Here is a 16,190-nt window from a genome sequence, read left to right on the forward strand (position 1 = left end):
AAGGTGTGCTTCTGACATACTCCGAGGCTCTGTTACAAGATTCTACTCTCGTTCTCATCCTCATGGAGAAAATTTCTTCAAGATCAAACCCGTAAATGAGGTAATTCCCTCGAAGATTTTCATCCTAATGGTGTGAGGATAATTTTAGTTAGTAATTTAGTATATCTGGGTTCATGTAAAAAACAGTAAAGATATGGGGGTCATGATAATTACTTAGCCTTCTGAATTTTTTTTTTGAAAGACTGAGCCTTCTGAATTAAAATTGATTGATAAATTTTTTTTTCCACGTTAAGATGACGAATAATTATATGAAGATGGATCAGTTTTCAATTTAAGTGCGTATAAATAACTAAGCGTAGCGAGTTATGTACAAATCGGTTTCGTGGTGTAGTTGGTTATCACGTCAGTCTAACACACTGAAGGTCTCCGGTTCGAACCCGGGCGAAGCCATTTTTTTCCATCCTAATTTTCAGTTTGTTTAATCTTTTCCAGTTGTGTTCGGCATCGTCAATTCAGCTAATGCCTTTCCTGTTCAGTGTTCAGTACTTTTCACATCATTCAAATAATGTTACCTATTATGTATTTTTTTTTTCAAAAGTATTATATATAATTTTTTAAAGCCTACTCTTTATAGTTAGTTTTTTTGAATGACATAGTATTTTAGACATTTTTCAAAGTGTGGCTGGTGTACGAAGATATGTGGGTGGAGTATTTAATTTCCTCAAAGTAGAAGAATGAAAATAGTCATATGTTGTGTCGCTTATTCATGGTGATGGTTGAAATAACAAGATAAGTGAGTTGCATGACTCATTCTTTTGTTATAAATAAAGATAACATAGAATACTCTAAAAAAAGTAGTTTTAATTTTCTAGTGAAAACATATACCCCACAAACGTAAATTAAATATCGTTCAAGTCTTATTCAGTTTTCTAGACAGACACCGCGTGTATCTATCTCTGATGTTTTCCCATTTGTGTTGTAGAAAATAAGCGAAGGTGAATGGAAGGAGTGGGGCAATTCCGAAATTAGGGAAAAGACGGAGGGTAGATCCAGAAAGAGTTGGTGCAATAATTCAGAAAACTAGCTGTGTTTTGTTTTGTTTAATAGAAATGAGAATCCAGCTATGCAAAACGTAGCTTGGACTCGTATAGAGACTCTTCCTTTCTACCACGTACTCCATCCATCACACTCTCTCTTCTCTTCTCTACTCATCGAAACCGAGAAAGCAAAAAGCAAAAAGAAAACGATGCTCACCATTCAGCTTCTGACTTGGACCAACAACCATTACTAATTCAAACTATCAAACGATTCACTCCAATTTTCAACTCTCCTTACGGTTAGTCACTTCTTCAGCTACAATCGCTTCCATGATTTTCCACTTTTTCAGCTTTGAAATTCTCATCGATGTTGATTAATTGTTTGTTTTCAATCATGCGTTCTTTCTTCTTGATTCGGATCACAATCACATTGCATGAGTTATTTGTTTATTTTCGCGTTTTTTTAATGGATTCGCAATTGAGTTAGGCAATTTGGCCAGTGGACTTGAAAATCACTATGATATGATTGATTAGGTTGATTATAAATTATGCATGATGATTCTCTGGAAATGTGTAGAGTCTTTAGTGTGTTATTCTATTATATGTAAAAACATGAAAACTAAAGTACCCTAACCTTTCTATTTTTCTAATTGTTTGATATTTCCTTTCTATTTAGTTGCAGAATATATGTATAGAACTCACTTCCGTGGATACCGGTCCTTAGGCGGCGATGCATTTTGTGATAATGCATAGGTACCTCTGCTGCTGCATTTTATTCGGATGCCTTTATATATCGCGCCTTTCTCTTAGTTCAGGACAGCATTTGAATAGGACTACTGCCTTACAAACCTGGTTGAGTTATTCTGGATCACTTGTAAGAGATGATTCTGCATTCCATGCTTCGGAATTTGCTAAAACATCAACTTTGAGATTGCCATTGAATGAGTCAGTTTCATGTGAGGACTTGGAAGGTGTAGGATCTTTTAATACCACATGCTTATTAAGCTCATCTCATTATTTGAAATCTGATATTTACATATATGGGGTTGGAAATATGGAGATACTCTCTCATGTTTCGCTTTCATGCCCTGTCGAAGGGTGCATGATAACAGTCAATGTGTCTGGCAACGTTAAACTGGGTCAAAATGCGTCTATTGTTGCTGGTACTGTGGTTTTATCAGCATCCAATCTGACTATGGAACACAGATCTTCTATAAACTCATCGTCTTTGGGTGGGTCACCGCCTTCACAAACTAGTGGGACACCTGTTGGCAATGAAGGAGCTGGTGGAGGGCATGGTGGGCGTGGTGCATCCTGTGTAAAAAAAACTAAAACGAATTGGGGTGGGGATGTATATGCTTGGTCCACTTTGTCTCAACCATGGAGTTATGGGAGCAAGGGTGGTGGTAAATATACTAAAGAACAATATGGTGGGAATGGTGGGGGGCGTATTAAGATTCTAGTGAATGACACTATATTTGTAAATGGGTCGATTACTGCAAAAGGAGGAGATGGGGGATCTGATGGGGGAGGTGGCTCTGGCGGAAGTATATTGGTACATGCCAAAAAGCTGTGAGTATGAACTACTTGTCAGTTTATGACCATATACCTGTTTTTCATATTATGGCTTCTAAACTACTGTTAAGGCCTAAGACTGTAGCTAATACTGAGTTAAATGCAATTTTTTTTGGCATGGTAAGTCACTTTTACGGATAGTTGCAACATTTTAATTTGTATTTTTAATTTTTTATTACATGCCAAAGAGTAAAGTGTAAATGGTAAGATAATATCAGACGTTTTTAAGAAAATTATGATTATAGAGGCAGAGATTTGTGGCTTGTTTTGATGATGGTATATTGTCCAATTTTCTTTTTACATGGATTTAATTTTTCATTTGACTGATGGTCATTTGCAAATTACATACAGCAGTATTCTTTTTCTTCTGAAGAATATGCTGATGGTTTTGGAAATGTTTTGTCTTTGTTGAAGGTTTATTTCTAGTTTACAGAAATCTCTATTGAAGCTTTCATAGGGATGGATTATGCTAGTAACTTCTCTTTTGTGCTTTATTTGTTGGATGAGTGTAGGAAGGGATATGGTACTATCAGTGCTGCTGGTGGGATGGGATGGGGTGGAGGCGGTGGAGGAAGACTATCACTTGATTGTTACAGCATCCAAGAAGATCTAAAAATTACTGTCCATGGTTTGCTCCAATTCACTTTCTGTACATGGTTAAACCAATGATGACTCCAGCTTGATATTTAATTATACTGCAAGAATCTTAAGTTTAATCTACGCGAATCAAAGTACCTGTTGAGATATTAGATATGTTTTGTTATGATAAGATAAAATTAGATTTGAGATAAGTTATGTTATGCACATAAGATCTGAATATTTTGGTGGTGCTACACTATGCATATGATAGTTTTATTTCTTTTGATAAGAAGATTTTGGTTGACATTGTCATAGTTGTATCATTTTTTTTCTTTCTTTCTAAATAACATAATATGCAAGTGTCATTGTTCTTATGAGGATAGTAAGAAGTAACTTCTACATGCATTTGTTGTGACACAGGAGGTTTGAGTATTGGCTGCCCTGGGAATTCTGGAGCAGCTGGCACATTTTTCAATGCAAATTTACTAAGTTTGAAAGTTAGCAATGACAATGTCACAACAGAAACTGAGACTCCTTTGCTTGACTTCTCAACCAGCCCTTTATGGTCCAACGTTTATGTGGAAAATAATGCGAAAGTTTTGGTTCCACTTGTCTGGTCCAGAGTTCAGGTAAGAAAGTTATACACGCTATGTACTACCACAGACATACACACAAGCACATATTGCCATTTTATCCATTATCTATTTTTGAAAGTTTGCTTCTTTTGGTGTTGCAAATTTTAATTAGCAAAGCATGCTTACACTGGTTTGTTGCCGTAAAAATTCTTGTATCAGTCTCACTTTCATCATGTCTATTAGAGTAAACTGTTGGTTTAAGTTTCTGTTTCAGTTTGTCGTATTCAGTTTCTAATTTTGATTGTTATAGTTTTTTATTCTGTTATGATGAGTTCTGTTAGTTTCGGTTATAAGCTTCCATTGTAAGCTTCATGTTTCAGCTGCCCTGTGTATGTCTATTTACTACCACAGACATACACACAAGCACATATTGCCATTTTATCCATTATCTATTTTTGAAAGTTTGCTTCTTTTGGTGTTGCAAATTTTAATTAGCAAAGCATGCTTACACTGGTTTGTTGCCGTAAAAATTATTGTATCAGTCTCACTTTCATCATGTCTATTAGAGTAAACTGTTGGTTTAAGTTTCTGTTTCAGTTTGTCGTATTCAGTTTCTAATTTTGATTGTTATAGTTTTTTATTCTGTTATGATGAGTTCTGTTAGTTTCGGTTATAAGCTTCCATTGTAAGCTTCATGTTTCAGCTCTCTGTGTAAGAGCTTTCCTTGTGTCTCTTGATCAATCAATCACACGAGAAATCATATTTTGTTTTCATTCTCAGATCTCTCTTTCTAATGCTCTCTCAACCTAGTTTCTCTTCCTCTCAATATGATATCAAGAGTAAGGTTTGGTCCTATGAATAATTCCCAATTTGAAAAATACGTAGGTAGTGAGAGGTTATGCATGTCCCAACTACTAAGCTTGGTGCGTATGGCTTATATGCTCTAGCTTGAGGGAGAGGGTTGGATTATAAGTAAATAATATAAGTAGGCTAAAATATCTTGTAATTATTACATTATGTCTTCATAATATAGCCTCGCTGTTTAACTTAGACTTCGGATTCAATCATTTGTTTCTTGTTTCCTCCTTCATTTACTACTTCCTATCTTCCATGGATTGCAGCACCTTTTATACCCTTGTATATGTCAAGGCCACCTTTTAAAAGCATATATCAAAGTGGCTCAACCCATCAATGTTAGTTGATATTCTAGGGATGTTTCCTATATGTTGTGGACATTTCACATTCTCCTGCATTACACTGATATCTTTATTAGGATTTTAGTGAGCCGATTGTTTTTCTTAGTGGCCCTTTTTAAAGTTTCATCTCTTTAACCGTAAAAGTATTCTTGAAGAAAAGATAAACAAGGATCTTGTGTGAACTGTGAAGATTATATCTTGTAGTATTACATTTTGTGTTGTCTTTGAAAATAATGCTGCATTTTATATTTTTTCCTTAATTAATTAGTCCTTGCAAGTTTTAAACCTTGAAGCGTAATGTTTGATATTAATTTGAATGCCCCAATTATGAAGGTAAGAGGCCAGATCAGTGTATATAGTGGCGGAAGCTTAATCTTTGGACTGTCAGATTATCCAATTTCTGAATTTGAGCTTGTTGCAGAAGAGCTTTTATTGAGTGATTCTATTGTAAAGGTACTAGGTTGTGATTCAAAGTGTTTTACTGTTATATATTTGGTCCCATTCTTGACCTATATCGGTGTCACTTGTTTTGGACTACTATTTCGTTGAGCTACAGTCTCAGCTCATTATTTAACAATTATACTTTCAATATATGAAGGTTTTCGGTGCATTTAGAGTTTCTGTTAAAATGCTACTCATGTGGAACTCCACGATTCAAATTGATGGTGGTAAAAGTACTGTTGTGGCTGCTTCAGTACTTGAAGTGAGAAATCTTGCTGTTCTAAGGGTATAATGGTCTTTATCCTTTATTCGAGTCTTGTAGTTTCCTTGGCTACAGAACCATATTTTGTTCTTGCTAAGTCGGAGATTTCACTGTTGTGATTTCTTGCCTTTGCAGCAAACCTCTGTCATTAGTTCAAACACGAACTTGGGCTTATATGGTCAAGGACTGCTACAATTGACTGGTGATGGTGATGCAATCAAAGGCCAGCGACTATCCTTGTCTCTCTTCTATAATGTAACTGTAAGCAATTATATATACAATAATTCTTATATTTTTATAATGTTAGGTGGTTACAACTTGCAAGAGATTAATATAATAAAATGATAATTGAATAATATATTCTCCTGATCATTCTACCTGTTCTGAGTAGAAGCAAATACCTTAATAGTTGCAGTGCAAATGAATTAGAACAATAGTATTTTAATGCTCTGCACATGTTTTGTAGCTGTTCTCTTTTTAAGGCTTTACCTTTCTTAGAATTTAGGCCTGATCTATCTCAACCCAAAGAGCTAGCTTGTAGGGTGAAGATCGCCAAAAAACTTATATGACTATTTTGGCCATATCTCTTGTCAATATGAGATGTTAAGAAGATTCTTCAATTGATATTGGTTATAGCTCAGCTCCTTCGTACTAAGATATATTTTGGCATGATGTTTTCGGTTTTCCTCAAATTCACAATATTTCCCCCTTTGGAGTTGCATTGTGTGCAGCATTTTAACAGCCTTCCTCTCCTGACAGGTTGGATCAGGTTCTTTACTTGAAGCTCCTTTGGATGATGATGCTAGTAGAGGCACGTAAGTCGGACTGCTTTCTAGTTACATTGCTAGATTTAAACATGTTCCGCCCAGCCTGTGGACTCCTTTGAAACTCTAATCTAAACTTAATCTATTTTATTGTTTTGTCTTTTTAATAATGTTTGCAGGGTGACAACACATCTTTGTGATACACAGAGATGCCCGATAGATTTAATAACTCCACCTGATGATTGTCATGTCAATTATACACTCTCCTTCTCACTTCAAGTAAGATTTGTTAATAGGCCCGGCCAATTTTTATATGTACTATATTTTAAAAGTGAAATTCTTGCCTGATTATTTTGGTATTCATTTTTTTAAACTCTTGGTATCCAAAAAATAAAATTTTCCATATATGCAATAAATATTCAGCACCATATTAGTTTTTAAATCATGCTATAATGCTACATTTGGATTTTGCTTGTACATATATTTGGGTATATTTACTGCATGTGTAATATATGAGATTTAACGTCTTTCTTTCATTGGCGTCATTACCTTCGGTCAACATTTTCTGGGCATCAGTTTGTGGTTGGGCTTATATACGATGAAACAAACAACACAATTTTGGTGTTCAAAATTCAAATAGAATCTTATGTGGGGTTCTTAGTTTTTGTAGATTTGTCGAGTTGAGGATCTTCTTGTAAATGGTAAAATGAAGGGAAGCATAATTCACATTCACAGGGCAAGAACTGTGATTGTTGATACTGAGGGTATGATTACTGCATCCGAATTAGGTAATTAAAATTCTTTGAAAACCTTTTATGGCTACTTTCTGCTCGTCCCTGTATTCCATGTTAGTAAAAATGCTATGTAGCAACAAAGGATAGCAGAATTTTAAGATTCTGATTAGACCATGACCTTTTCAGGTTGCACTGAAGGTATTGGCAAGGGAAACTTTTTGAATGGAGCTGGCGGTGGTGCTGGACATGGAGGAAGAGGAGGATCTGGATATTTCAATGGGAGAATGAGTATTGGCGGTGATGAATATGGAAATGCTATTCTTCCATGTGAATTGGGTAGTGGAACTAAGGGCCCTAATGAGTCATATGGGCATGTTGTTGGAGGCGGGATGATTGGTAATAATTTTAAATACGTTTGAGTATATATGTTTCAAGGGATTCTCTGGCTTGACTTCTGACTACTTAGCATGGATGCAGATGGCAGCAAATGCTATATCTGTCTTTGCCTCTTGTCTTAATATAATGGAAAATATCTACTTTTTATAATATTCTCCAATCACAGTATTTTTTGTTAATTTTGGCTAGTGATGGGATCCATTCAGTGGCCACTTTCGAGGCTTGACCTTTACGGGTCCTTGAGGGCAGATGGTGAAAGCTTTAGCAAAGCAATAACAAGCAGTGATGGATCTTTGGTTGGTGGTCTTGGTGGAGGTTCTGGTGGAACAGTCCTGCTTTTCCTTCAAGAACTCAGGATTTTGGAGAATTCCTCCTTATCAGTTGTTGGTGGCAATGGTGGCTCCCTTGGTGGTGGTGGTGGAGGTGGAGGTCGAGTTCATTTCCATTGGTCAAAGATTGGTATTGGGGAGGAGTACGTGCCTGTTGCAAGTATCAGTGGCACCATGAACTATAGGTATACATATTAATGATGCCTCTGTTATTGTCTTTAGAATTGGAACATAATAGACTCTTATTGCTATTTTTTGGGCTAGAACTAATGTGGTGATATATAATCCATCGTTGAAAGTTTACTCTTTTGAAGAACTCGAAACATGATCATCTGTAAATAATTTCACCACTATTTTTGTAGAATGGTAATAGACATTGTCTTTAAATAAACTTCTAAAAGAATCAGCATCCCTTCTTCATGATTTTCAACAGTGGAGGAGCTGGGGACCATGATGGCCTTCATGGACAGGAGGGTACCATAACTGGGAAAGCATGCCCTAAAGGCCTTTATGGAATTTTCTGCGAGGTTTGTTCTAGGTTTCTTTTCATACTCCTTTTTTTCACAGAAAATAAAGTAAGCAAAGATACCGGTGAGTCTACTTAGATGAATTTCTTTCTTACGCCCCACCTTTTTTGAGTATCTTTAGGATGATATCATATCCTCTGCTCTTAATATTCTCCTTCTCTTCTGTAATGCATGTTTTTTTATTTAACAGAAAAAAATCAATGAAGATCTATTCTATCAACTTCATTTAACAGCTTATGCTATTAGTTATGTGGTTCATCGGTTTGGTTTGTCTGAGGATGGTTACTGTAATTTAGATGTCTACTTCTGGCATATCTGCTTTTGCCGGTTTCAGTATGTCATTAAAAGTATTACTGTATTTAAGCTGTCTGTCTTATTGTTAAGTCTTTCTATTCTTTTGTCTGGATTGAAAAATTATTATTGAAAGTAAGAGACTAACTCCCTTAGGTTAAGGATAAGTTATTTTTCAAGCGCTGAGAAAAGGTAAAACAAAACAAAACAGCATAAATAAGGAGAGTTGGAATGCAGTGAGGCAGCCCAATCCCTCTGCAAATCTAATAATACTTGCAAATGCATTGAATGTACTTTCCGAAATTTTATTGAACCATGCAAGTTAATTTTCAGGAATGTCCTCTGGGTACTTACAAAGATGTTGATGGTTCTGATCCACATCTTTGCATTCCTTGTCCTCTTGATCTTCTTCCGAACCGTGCAAATTTAATATATCAACGAGGTATGTTTGATGGTGTAGCTTGGCTTTACATGCCCAACTTTATATCCTCTCTCAATTTTAGGATGCTCCTTTACACTGCAGGGGGGGTTACAAAGCGTTCTTGTCCATATAAATGTATATCAGACAAGTATCGGATGCCCAACTGTTATACACCTCTAGAGGAGCTTATTTATACATTTGGTGGTCCCTGGCCATTTTCAGTAATGTTGTCATTAGTTTTATTGCTTATGGCTCTACTACTAAGTACTTTGAGAGTCAAGTTGATTGGTTCTGGTTCATATCATAGTTCAAGTTCTACTGAGCACCATAATAATCACCGTTTTCCATATCTTCTATCTCTGTCTGAGGTACTATTCTGATAACAAATTTCCGCTTTTTAATTAGTTATTTCTGCGGGATTAATTGAACCTGAACTCCTTTGAAACTATTTAACTCTAAAATATTTTTGCTGTTTGAAAACTAGGTGCGTGGAGCCAGAGCTGAAGAGACTCAAAGTCATGTACACAGAATGTACTTTATGGGTCCTAATACTTTTAGAGAACCCTGGCATCTTCCTTACTCACCTCCCCACGCTATAATTGAAATTGTGTAAGAGAAACTACATATTCATTTGTGCATGTCTTGGATCGTGATGTCATATATGTGGACTATGTGCTGATAAATTTTGAAAACATTTATTTTAGTTGAAATTACCAATCTTCAGTGTTCTGAAGATCATGTCTTCCCTCTAAGTCAAACTTATCCTACAAAACTCCTGATATTTACCATCTAAACACTTATTTTCTCTTAACAGTTTCTACTGCAAAAAATGTCTTTGTTTAAAAGACATTCAGTAATGATTCTACATCAAGCATCTTAGTATAAAGGAAGAGATAGCTCAGCTTGGGAATATTAATGATATATAAGCATTCAAATCTCATTTAATATTACCATATGTCATGATCTTTCGATATAGAATCTGTTAGAGGTGTAATTAATTTAGATGTCGTTTCACTTCATCTAACATCTTATGCTTTTGGGACCATGACATGAACCAACCATCCTAAAAGCGCAAGCTATTAGGCGTGGATAAGTTAATGATTTTATATTTCAGCTTAACAATAAGTCTAGTTTCGATTAAGATTTGATCCTTACTGGGATGCAGGTATGAAGATGCTTTTAATAGATTTATTGATGAGATCAACTCAGTTGCTGCATATGATTGGTGGGAGGGATCAGTGCACAGTATACTTTCAGTCGTGGCATATCCTTGTGCTTGGTCCTGGAAACATTGGCGTCGAAGAGTTAAAATTAGTCGCCTTCAGGAATATGTCAAGTCTGAATATGACCATTCTTGTTTACGCTCCTGCCGTTCCCGAGCTTTGTACAAAGGGATGAAGGTTTGATTTGAAAAGCATTTAACATCATAAGTAACTGCTATAATTTCCTCAATTGGAAACACTTGGATTCACCAAGTTTTGTTGGTTATTTCTGTCATTGGATTTGGAGTTCCTAAAGGAAGTCACTACTTTTATATTCAGCTAGCAACTGGCAATATGGCTTTATATAATACAGATGTTGCCATGTTTATTAGACTGCATTCCTTTATTTGCATTCCTTTTTTTTTTGTATAAAAAAAACACTGTTATTATAAGCATCAGTTTTATTTTTATTATGCATATGTATGCATACTGTGATTATAAACATCAGCATTATTTTTGTTCATACATATGTAAGTATAACATATTTTATTTATATTCTTCCTGACTAGCTTGTATTGGAATGTAAAAAGGTTCCCATTGTGTTAAATGATGCAAACTTTCATATAAGAGGTGTCTTTGATTTAAGAAACAAATGATGCAGGTTGGGGCGACTCCGGATTTAATGGTCTCATACATTGATTTTTTCCTTGGTGGTGATGAGAAGCGATTAGACATTGTATCAATTATACAGGAGAGATTTCCCATGTGCATACTTTTTGGTGGGGATGGGAGTTACATGGCACCTTACAATCTTCACAGTGATGCACTGTTGACCAACCTCCTTGCCCAGGTGTCTCTTGATTATCAACATTGCAAGATCTAGTCTGTTATTTTTTCTATATACATAACTGATACAAACCTAAACTTGATATCCACAGCATGTCCCAGCAACTGTTTGGAATCGTTTGGTAGCTGGCCTGAATGCTCAGTTACGGACAGTGAGGCATGGATCAATTCGTGTCACACTAGGTCCTGTTGTTGATTGGATAAATAGCCATGCAAATCCCCAACTTGAGTTCCATGGAGTTAAAATTGAGCTTGGATGGTTCCAAGCAACAGCCTCTGGTTACTATCAGCTGGGTATCGTGGTAGCAGTTGGGGATTATTCCCTTCATGATTTGCACCAGTCTGATACTTGGGTCGGTACTGATGAAGCTATGGGGTAATTAATGATCCTGAGTTAATGCTTTATACAAAAGACTGTAGCCACAGTTTATTCCAATAATAATGGAGGGAGTGAGATCAACCATGTTTGTCCTACGAGAATTACTAGTAACAGTAGAAACCATATATGAACCCACAAAAGAGAAACCATAAATGGATAGAAACAAAGATAAGGAACAAATTGTTGAATAGCTAAGAAATTTCCCCTGACCCATCTCTTTTGACATTTTTCTTGAACTGCTTGGTCAAGTGAGGTTGAGCCGCCTCCACGAAGGTTGTTCACTATTATCTTCGTCCTCCCATTCGATGCCCTGCTTCTACATCCACATACTCAAGAGCTGTTCGATGCTGTCTATTGCACCGACATTCTTTTTGATCTTTGAGATCTCAGAACAATGTTCCCTGGCCACCTTTTTGTGATATTCAATTGACATTTCCAAGGATCCAGTTCTTGACTTCATGATCACAAAGAGGATTTGACAGATTTAATAGGTACTGAAAAAAGAAAAACGGATAGAAAGAAAGAACTCTCCTCCAAGGGTTTATTTTTTACCAAAAGTTTCCTTTTTTATCCAACTTTCTAAATTCTCTGAATGACTCCCTCCATCTTGGTTCCCATTATTTATCTTACAAATCCCCTCTAACTGTCCTTAACTAATTTCCCCTTATCTTTCTATCCTAACAACTTGGAATAGCAAAATGAATGTATGATGTTTCGAAGCTTGTAGATTCTCTCATCAGGAAGCATGTCAGGGATGCAGAAGTCTTTTGTAACTAGTTGCTATTAGCTTTTAAGTTGCATGGCTTCTTGACAGTGTTCATTTTTATGTTTGTTTTATAAGTCCCTTATTTGTATCAGCTTGACAGGGTTTTTGTTTAATACTCATGACAGGAAAAATGTGGCATGTGGTAGAAAGAATCTTAAGCAGCTGCAGCATAGTCGGCCATACATGAGCAATCCATTATCTCTTAAAAAGATAACTGGAGGAATTAATGGTGGCCTGATAAATGATGCTACCTTAAAATCACTAGACTTTAAAAGGGATCTTCTATTCCCACTTTCTCTGCTGTTGTGCAACACTAGACCTGTTGGTCGTCAGGTAGTTAACTTATTTTCAGTGCTTCAACTCTCCACAGCAATAAACTGAACATTATCTAATACATGACATATTTGTTTCAGGATACTGTGCAACTGCTGATCACTCTGATGCTTTTAGCAGATCTTTCTGTTACTCTCCTCATGTTACTTCAGTTCTACTGGATTTCTCTTGCAGCTTTTCTTTCTGTTTTACTAATCCTCCCTCTTTCTCTACTATCTCCATTTCCTGCCGGTTTGAACGCATTATTCAGTAAAGAACCTAGAAGAGCTTCACTTTCTCGAGTATATGCACTGTGGAGCGCTACTTCTCTATCTAATATTGTAAGTTCTGTGCAATCCCATTAGGTATAGTTGCCACATTTGTGAATCATATGAGAAGCAGGAAGCATGCTTCTCTTGCAATTACAATATTATGCCGAGCTCATTGAACTTTAATAAAAAGTCGGGTCCTGCTAACCAGTGGCCATAGGTCACTTGTTCAGAAATCCAAAAATAGAAACTTTTTTTAATTACAGTATATAATGCATGGGAAATGTTTTTTTGGTCCTTTGGCCACCAGTCTCCACGGGGAAAAGGGGCCCCACGTGACTAATCTGGCTCGGGATACGGTAGTGATGTCCCTGGCCACAAAGGTATTATTTTTTTACCTCAGAGGGGATCGAACCCGGGCCAGAAGCCTAGGTGAAATCCCTTAATGCATGGGAAATGTTGAATTCAACATTTACCAAGAAAAATTTTCTTCCTCAACAGCTTCCCTAAAAAGTTTTATAATTGTAATAATCATTCTAATGCATTGATAATATTAAGGGCACCGGTTGATATTACCCTAAAAAGTTTATGATAATCATTTCATCATGAGTTGCATGCAGAATTTTTCCCCATCATGCTTATGATACTTAACATTAATGTGATCATTCAAAATGAGGTGTAAGCAGTCTAGAATAGTTTTAAAGTGCCTAAATTACTTAGTAATCGTCACTGGATACACTCTGACTAGGTTTGTTGTGGGCAATCTTCTGTGTAAACGTAGATTAGATACATAATGGGAATTGCTGGAATTTATCGAGTTACAAATGACGCTTGTATCAATTCTTTTAATGACTCCCCCTCACAGTTTCTCACACTGCAGAGGTGGCAAGGCCCTATATCCCTTACCATTGTTGGTTCAGGGGATGGCACTTACGGAGTTCTGGGCATATTGAATCCTTAACTTTATATATTCATGCAATCATTTGAAATATATTTCCTGCTTTTACGTAACACTTATGTGCGCCTATGTGTTCAGGGTGTGGCTTTTATCTGTTGCCTAGTTCACTATGCAGTATCCCACCTTCACCCTGACGAGGCAAGTACACGTAGTGTCAAGAGGTAATGCTTGAATTTATCTCAAACAAGACCATATAACAAGGAAACCTACATTTCTTGTTTAAATTTTCCTGTGACAGTACAGTAAGAAATCAACTTGGCATTATTTATTTTCAACTTTTTGATACAATTCTCTTGCAGGGAAGATGATAAATGCTGGCTTTTGCCTGTCATCCTTTTTCTATTCAAGTCTGTACAAGTCCGTTTAGTCAATTGGCACATAGCGAATCTAGAAATCCAAGATTTTTCTCTATTCTGTCCGGATCCAGATGCTTTTTGGGCTCATGAATCTGGTTTATGACAAAAGGAGTAGAATCATTAGAATGTGAATATGGACGTTAATTTTTTGACTAGTTTTAGAATTTAGCTTGGTCGTGAGTATCTTAGTTGCCTTGCCAACTTGCGGTGTGAATATATTTATAGATGTACAGGGGAATCTAGTTCTGCATTTTTCGCTTTGTAAAAAAACTTCACAGGTTCCAAAGGATAATACAAGATTCGTGTATTTTTTTGTCTCAAATTAGTGGGACTCTTTCTCAGAGGTTAATTACCAAAGCGTTTTTTTTTTTTTGAAATTTATGTCGTTCTTTATCTATGTATTTTATCATTAATTTCAATTTTTTCATATTGTCACCAAATTTTGATGGTAACTGTTCTGTACTAGGGCAAGCTTACGTAAAAGAATGACAGAAAGTAAACCCTAGCAGAGCACTAAAATAGCAAAACTACCATAAAAGGAATATTCTCATTAATGCTGAAAAAAGTTGGTTTCGTACAAGTGGATGACCTCCCCTTTTATAGAGGGGGTGGTCATGATATGGATCTTTCCTATATTTGGGCCTGACAATCAGGGCCCAAATCCCTGTACATATAAGACAAATCCAAAGGAATCTTCCAGTTGGCTTGTGGGTCCATCATCTAAGGGAGGGCAATGAAGCTCGTTGTGTCGCACTTCCCGCCATGGCTATCTTCAATGGTTTATTGTTTATTTTGGGCGGGACATAATCTTCTTTATGTCCCGCCCAGTCCACATGTCCCCAAGACATGAGACTCGAGTAATGAGTCGAAATGTCTTCATCATGTTACCTAGTAGTTCGCCTCTATTGTTTATTCGTTCATCGCCATTTTACTTTCGTTGTTACATCGCCATTTTCACGCTTCGCCACCTTTGTTGCCGTTTCAAAGATATGTCGCCATTAGTTATAACCGTCAATCACGTCTTTTCAACTGACGCACGTATCCTTGTTTTCCGGGATTTCGTCATCATTTGTTATAAATGCAATTTTCAGTTGTGCGTCTCGAGGAGTAATGTCTTTTCGCTTCCTACCTTTTCGAATTTCAAATCTCACAATCCCACGATCTTCCCCCACTCATTCTCTCTCCTCCTTTCTCTCTATAAAAACCCCTTTTCACTTTTCATTTTTCACTTTCTTAAAACTTTTGTTCTGAAAACCTTTTCACCGCAGCTTTCATTCTCTTCTTTGAACTCCGGTGAACCTTTTCTTCCTCCGGCCGTCGTCATTGCGCGGTGCTCCCCTATCGCCGACGTTCTCCTTTCTCAAATCCACAGTTCTTTCCCTGGTTAGTTTTTCTCTTTCCTGAGATTCTTCGTTTACTTCTTTTTTCTCTGACTCTGTTCATCTTCTTTCTTCTTTTGACTCTGTTCATCTTCTTTTTACTTTTAGTTTGTTCATCTTCTTTCTTCTTTTGACTCTGTTCATCTTCTTTTTACTTTTAGTTTGTTCATCTTCTTTCTTCTTTTTATGAAACTGCCTCGCATGTCTTTACCAAACGCTAGCCTTTCTTCCCTAGAACTTTCTTCACCCTCCACGGAGGAGGAAGTTGTCGCCCCCTCTATAATTGAAATTCACTCCTCGCCTTCTACCCATGATGATTCCGGTCCCGCCGGCTCTGTAGACTCAATTCTCTCCTCTAATGGAGATTTATCTTCACCTGAATGGCGCTCTGACGTGCATTTAGTTGAAGATAAATGTCTGTTGCGTTCTATCTGGAGCAGCGTTGGGAGCATTAATTCGCTTCGAATATCTGCTCAAGGGTTCACGAAGATAAATCCCGCCACCTCGAATAATGAAGATCATCTGTTAAATGTCCTCCCATGTGGCGAAGATGACTGTGTTCTGTTGCGTAAAGAACCAGCCGATGAATCGCCCGA

At 36.7% G+C, this 16,190-nt stretch overlaps 1 protein-coding gene and 1 non-coding gene across 4 annotated transcripts; both read left to right on the forward strand.

Annotated features, from left to right (window-relative positions):
- The first annotated feature begins 376 nt into the window (after window positions 1-376).
- TRNAV-AAC (transfer RNA valine (anticodon AAC)) lies at window positions 377-450 on the forward strand. Its single transcript has one exon. It is a non-coding gene; the product is annotated as a tRNA-Val (tRNA).
- Window positions 451-1,122: 672 nt separating this feature from the next.
- On the forward strand, window positions 1,123-14,564 carry LOC130740994 (uncharacterized). Of its 3 annotated transcripts, none has more exons than XM_057593743.1 (23): window positions 1,123-1,336; window positions 1,714-2,609; window positions 3,125-3,240; window positions 3,612-3,820; window positions 5,296-5,415; window positions 5,561-5,689; window positions 5,801-5,926; window positions 6,425-6,480; window positions 6,609-6,708; window positions 7,100-7,217; window positions 7,350-7,559; window positions 7,749-8,073; window positions 8,322-8,415; window positions 9,040-9,148; window positions 9,230-9,495; window positions 9,612-9,736; window positions 10,293-10,527; window positions 10,991-11,179; window positions 11,268-11,551; window positions 12,446-12,653; window positions 12,734-12,973; window positions 13,938-14,020; window positions 14,159-14,564. In XM_057593743.1, exons 2-23 carry the CDS (start codon window positions 1,768-1,770, stop codon window positions 14,316-14,318), a joined length of 4,344 nt encoding a protein of 1,447 aa, XP_057449726.1. In that variant the 5' UTR covers window positions 1,123-1,336; window positions 1,714-1,767; the 3' UTR covers window positions 14,319-14,564. The 3 variants fall into 3 exon arrangements, with proteins under 3 accessions (XP_057449726.1, XP_057449728.1, XP_057449727.1); XM_057593745.1 differs by having other exon boundaries at window positions 5,801-5,920; XM_057593744.1 differs by having other exon boundaries at window positions 1,720-2,609.
- The last annotated feature ends 1,626 nt before the right edge of the window (window positions 14,565-16,190 follow it).

Source organism: Lotus japonicus, chromosome 2 (assembly GCF_012489685.1).
Source record: "Lotus japonicus ecotype B-129 chromosome 2, LjGifu_v1.2".
In the NCBI taxonomy this organism is placed as follows: domain Eukaryota; kingdom Viridiplantae; phylum Streptophyta; class Magnoliopsida; order Fabales; family Fabaceae; genus Lotus; species Lotus japonicus.

Coding starts and splice junctions, on each gene's coding strand:
- LOC130740994 (XM_057593743.1), top strand. CDS start 1,768: ATGCATTTTGTGATAATGCATAGGTACCTCTGCTGCTGCATTTTATTC. Junction 5,690..5,800: donor GAAATCTTGCTGTTCTAAGG/GTATAATGGTCT, acceptor TTGCCTTTGCAG/CAAACCTCTGTCATTAGTTC. Junction 7,560..7,748: donor TGTTGGAGGCGGGATGATTG/GTAATAATTTTA, acceptor AATTTTGGCTAG/TGATGGGATCCATTCAGTGG.